General features: G+C 33.3%; 1 protein-coding gene across 1 annotated transcript; it reads right to left on the reverse strand.

Moving 5' to 3' along the window:
• Positions 1–2,116: 2,116 nt before the first annotated feature.
• Positions 2,117–5,566, reverse strand: LOC110106681. Its single transcript, XM_020836649.2, has 2 exons — positions 5,303–5,566; positions 2,117–2,511 (listed from the first exon to the last, which is right to left on the reverse strand). Exons 1-2 carry the CDS (start codon positions 5,488–5,490, stop codon positions 2,418–2,420), a joined length of 282 nt encoding a protein of 93 aa, XP_020692308.1. The 5' UTR covers positions 5,491–5,566; the 3' UTR covers positions 2,117–2,417.
• Positions 5,567–6,000: the final 434 nt, after the last annotated feature.

Raw genomic sequence — 6,000 nt, forward strand, 5'->3', positions numbered from 1 at the left:
AATAGTAATAATGCAACATATGAAATATTCAAAATGAACATATGAATCAACATTTCTATGAAATCAATCTACACATAAATGATTCCTATAAAATCATGTCATTGGATTTAACTTCCAATATATTCTTCTTTAATGTGTTGTATAACATTCAATTCACAATCGTCATTGCAATGCAAGAACTATTTCAATTATGATTATTTTTTTAATTAAATTATCAACTGACATTCAACCTCATCTATGGTAGTCATATTCCAAGTAGATTTGGAGGAGAGTGGTGCCTATTTGCTGTCAAATAATACCAACCCTTCTCAAATAACCTAGGGAAGCATTCATAGAAAGGATATATCATTGCCTACAAGTTTTGCATCACAGTGCAAGAACGGTCATAGTTATACAACTTTATGTCCTTAGCAAACATTAAGATTTCATATACTCTCTAATGAACTTTATTCTATCCAATTAATTAGAAAATATACGAACTCTACATTATATCATAACTTAAAGAAGTTGTTCTGAAAGTATCTTCAAGCCATTTGAAGGAGTCCTTCGTTGCCTTCCTGTACATCGTGATTTCTATTCTGCTCGCTAATTATTTCATCCAACACAATTATGTAAGGTCCATATGTCTTTTTTAGGTAGCTATATTCACTCCCTTATTATGAAATATAAAAAAATCAAATTGTTGCAAAAAAAAAGAGGAGTTAGTGTAATGAATTAATTTTTCACTGTCCATGAAGTAAAATATTTATTACATTATTGTATAATCATATTGTCAGAGTATTCAAATATTTTAAATTTTATGTATGTCTTATACCAACTTCTAACACCTTCTTAAAGTTATCAATCTCACTTGATATCCAAGTCTTGAAGGTAAACTATTGCTCCTAATCAATGGGGTGAGTCAATCAATGACAAATGGATCAGTGAGCTTATGCCTCTTCCTTGATGGATCCATGAAATTTCTAGTCAAATACCTTTTGCTCTTATGTCACTCATGCTTATTCTTTACTAATTGTGAATCACTCTTATGTATGCTCTATACATATAAGATTACATACCTTGCCTTCTCGATCTTCACATGTACATGCACCATGGCATAATATAAGATTCTATCTGCTATGGCCTCCACTTCCTCCACCTCCACATCAGTGGTAGGAACCTTCTCACTATCTTTCCCCAACTCCTCCAAATCCTTATCCTCCTTATCCACCACCACCACCTCCTCCTCCTCCTCCTCCCTCCCCTAATATGCCCTATGTAAAAAAATATTGTGGGCTCCAAAAATTTACGCCCCGGCCCTTCCACGGACTCCTTTCTTCTCTGGGCCATCGAGGAGAGTTTTAATGAGTAAGTTCCAAGGTAAATTTTCAGAAAGCAGATTGGATTTTAAATAAGACACTACCCAGAGATTTCGCCCTCATTTTACGAAGACTTTATGATATGAGTTCAAGTTTCCTATAGGCAAAAGCCCCTATAGTTAATTACCCCTCCCGATAACGAGAGAGAACTTTTGATTAAAGCTAATCATCAAATAGATATATAATATCTGACATATAGTAGCGGCATGATTTGGTATTTAAAATTTATAAATTCACCACCTTGAACCTCAAGCGGATGTGGGAGAAATGATGATAGATCAGATCAAGATCCCATGGTTCCGTCATCCCGGGTCATCATAGTCCATAATCTACTTAGTCACAAGAGGTAGTTGACCCAACCTGACATAAGGATTATTGTCGACAACCATGAGTTGCTTTATCCAAGGATATCTTGTATACCTAGGGTGAATATTTAATAGAAGATCCCAAATTTGATATGAGGCTTCAATGAGTAAATTTAAAAAGGAATACCATATTTTAAGAAAAAAAATTGTGTCAGAATTTTCTGATATAATTTGTATTAGATTATACTTTTAGATTAGTGTATTACAAATATATACACAAATTCCAAATTTTTTTTTTCTATTTTGATAAATTTTGTATTCCAAACATAATTTTTAATTCCTAATTTAACAAGCATAATCAAACCTTAACACAGGATCCTACAACTTACATATTAAACTATCGAAAACACATTTCTAATTTTCATGTTCATTTTCTTAGCGTACACAACCGGCTTATAAGAAAGAACATCGTGCCATATATTCTAAGGAAATGTACATTATTATTCGATAAGAATAACGTTTTCCAAATTCGATCACTTTATACATTTACAAGCAGTTTAATGATGTCTTCTAAAGTCCATGTCTAATATAAAAGTTGCAGAATATAACTTCTTTGGTGACTAACTTCAAAGTTGAAACAAATATAAAAGTCTAAAACAGCATCCATTATGTACAAGAAAACAAGGTTGTCTTCCCTTTTACTTTATTGAAGATAATAGCAGAATTACAGAGCAAGGAGAAGGGAGTAAGACTGTCACCTTTTTAGAAGAAACGCATACATACTGAAAGTCTCCAAGTATTCGTTCTCCCAACCTTCCCTCAGATCTCTGGTGTCTATGTACCACTGCCTATTAAGCGATACAAGAAACATGTTAAAAATCAGAACAATTGTATTGTTTAGAAGCAATATAGACAGGGATTAAAGGACGCCAAACTAATTACATCAGAGAGTAATAAACAGTATTAACAGAGTACCTCAATAATAAAATTTGATATAATAAAGAAAAAAAATCACCTTGCAGCTAGTGTAGTAAGAACTGGTTATTAATAAAAAGAAAACGAACAAATTAGCCCATGAGAAAGAGAATAATGGGACATTAATCAAGGTGGCTAATTTCCATGTTACAGTCATTGAAGGAAGAATGTTAAGTTATAGCAACACCAAAGAGCTCCAGATCAAGCGGTATTTTCTCTAGTTTTCAAGATAATTGGCATTGTGCCTGCTATATGGAGAACTAGTCTCATGCCCTACTTTCAATCAATAAAATATTTGGGATAGATTTATAATCTTAAAAATAATATCAATGTGACAACCGAATGAATAAGATGACTTATGAAAGAAATATCCAACGAAATATTAATTTGAAGACAGAAATAAGGTTGACTCTATAATTATAAATGACATCATAGGGGAAGACTAATTCCAAGACAATTTTTTATCAAATTGGTCAAACGCTATAAATGGTAGACAACTTTTGCTTGTTCAAGTTAGAAACAGAAAATATTTCTTTTCTCAAGCACTACTAGCATTCACAACATTGCTCTTTCGGCAGTTAATTCTTTTGTTACCACCATCATTAGCCTTATCCCAAATATTTGGGGTAAGGTTTGTCATAATTTTTCATTTATTTTTATTGAAAGTTGCACGAATTGTTAAGCCTATTATTTACAAATCCTTTTGAATACCAAATATACATGTTATGCTGAAATAAATAACAAAAACCATATATACATGTTGCTATAATCTCCAGCTTTTTTTCTTCGAAACCCTTCAACACTAACATTATGCACTCACCAAATTGGTGCGTTTTATACCTTCCATTATAATTACCCAAGGCTTCTTTGTTGTACATGCTTCATATGGATAATTTAAAAATTACTGAACAAATCAATGGTTGATGAAGCTCTCAAGGTAACTGACATAGAGAATATGCAGAAAGGATATATGCAAATTTCTTACCTCCACCATCTTGATCAGCTTTGTAATGTTAAGCTAGTCCGGAAAATATTGCTGGTTCAAAGGTCTACTAAAAAAACTTAGTTCTTTTACTAGTTTACAAGCTAAAAAATTCCTGATATGCGTTTTCTGTGGCATTCTCTCATGAGATGGAAGCCTAGAAAGAAACTTTACTTTCTCCTTATACATAGCCAAGCCTTCAACCTTGCAAATGAATACATTCAATTGTAACTTTATGCAGCGTATTTCTTTGTAGAGTCCGACATAGAGCTCTATAGCTTGTCATGGAGTCTAGTCTGTATGAACAAAATAAAATAGAAGGCTCAGTGTCAACAGCTTACTTAAAAAAATCCCAATTATAACCAGCTGATCCCTTTTTTAAGTCATTTTCGACCATCATTTGATTACTATTTGACCTCTGCATCACATTTTGACTTTGAGAACTAACCACCCACCATCTTTTCTCATTCTTGCATGGCTTGGGCACCTATCCTCGCTTCTCTTCATTTATTTTATGACAAACTTCTTGAATTGCCATTTTATTAAGCCTTCAACCATGCAAAGTCAGACAAATCTTTGGAACCCCATGAATGACTCTTTAAATTCCACAAGCCTTCATTTCTCTCCGATTATAACATGTTGGTCAACCAGCCCATCTATGACTCTCGATTTCTTTTATCAACACTATATATAGCCCCCATTGTGTCTCTTATGTTTACATCTTTTGAATTAATGAAATTAATTATTCTCTTCCCCTTTCAGTTGACTATCTTTATATGCTTTCCAGCAAGGAGAACAACGTTTTATGTGAGAGTACGCAAGGCCCCCTAAATGATTTACAAGGAAGAAAAAAAATCCAACACAAATAGGACGATTTGAGGATTTGTGCTTTAATTATCACCAGTCTACCATCGTAAAAATTATCTTCCACTATAAGCAGTCTACCCTTGGCTGCCACTAGTTTTAGCATACGATCCATGTTTCGAGACTAAGGCGAGTGTGCCCTAGAGGTATCATCTAAAAATGAGAGCACTAATAAGAATAATCACCAAATTAGGCACAAAACCACTTTCAATATGGATGCTAAGTTAGAGCAAGCTCATAGAACAATTTAGAAAATGAAAAAATGGTAGACAATTGGTTGAAGTCTCCCGTTCATGAATGAGTTACCTCATCCAAAGTAGATGGCATCGTGATGCATAGAAGCTACAAATTACAAGAACCAGTTCACTCTAGTCAAATCACTTACTTTATACTATTGATTAGAGATTGTGAATTAAAAACATCAAAAGTTGCACATAATACAGCAATGATCAAACCTATTAGTAATCATAGAGATCAGCCTATGAGTTTGACCAACTATTAGTTTTCACATTCGTACATTTTTCAACCACGTAATATAAGACTAAACTCAATATTCTCACATTTGTCAAGTAGTTGGAACCTGGAAACTCGTCCTATTTACCAAGTGGGAAAATTGAACAGCTACCGCGTGTACCTGCTGATAATCTCTACCTCCTTACAGTGGCTTGATAGCAAGAAACTGAAATCGAGCGCAAAACAAAGAACCAAAATAGTAGCAACACTTCTACAACAAAAATCAAATGGGCGGAGACCCAAAACAAGGAGAGGAAGCAAGGATTTAATAAGGAGAATAGCCAACCACGATAACCTCAGCTTACTTGCACACTAAAGAACAATTGAGTAGATCGACGCAGTCTAGCTGCGAGAAGATTCGAGCGACGAGGTGGGCCGGAGCTCGAAGCGCCGGCGTCGCCTCGCAAAAATCGCAAGTTGTTGTGATCTCCTTTCTTCTTTCTTCTTCCGTCACGCTCCCGTCTCTTCCTGCTCTGGTTCCCGCCGACGCCATCGCGAGATTTGACGGCAATGTCCGACGGAGATGTTCGGCTTACATGAATGTTTTCTTTCATGACAAAGGGAGATTTAGATACATACCACTTTATTTCAGGATTAATATCTAAAATTTTAATATTATAAGTCTATCATTTATAAAATAAATATAGATATATAAAATAAAATATTAAAATTTATAAGATGATATAGATGATAAAAATGAAATATAGAAGTGATATATTTGATATTATTTATATGAGTGATAAGAATGTAATATTAAAATTTTTAGCGTTAAATATATAAATAATATTAAAAAATGATTAAATATATAAATAATATCAAATAAAGTGATGTGTATATAAATCCGACAATAAAATTTAAGAATGAGCGTAATTATAAAAATAAAAATAAGAACAAAAATGTAAATTTAATTTCTATTTTTTAATAATAAATAATTTTATGTTTTCATAAAAGAAATTAAGGAGATGGTCAAAACAACATGTTTGGACCCTTTAAAAGGGCCCCT

Source organism: Dendrobium catenatum, unplaced genomic scaffold (assembly GCF_001605985.2).
Source record: "Dendrobium catenatum unplaced genomic scaffold, ASM160598v2 fragScaff_scaffold_998, whole genome shotgun sequence".
NCBI lineage: Eukaryota > Viridiplantae > Streptophyta > Magnoliopsida > Asparagales > Orchidaceae > Dendrobium > Dendrobium catenatum.

Bases quoted from the DNA above. Each gene is read 5' to 3' on its own strand.
- LOC110106681 (XM_020836649.2), bottom strand. From the start codon at position 5,490: ATGGCGTCGGCGGGAACCAGAGCAGGAAGAGACGGGAGCGTGACGGAA. The intron at 2,512-5,302 runs GTAAGCTGAGGT...ATCGCTTAATAG, and splicing joins AATTGTTCTTTAGTGTGCAA to GCAGTGGTACATAGACACCA.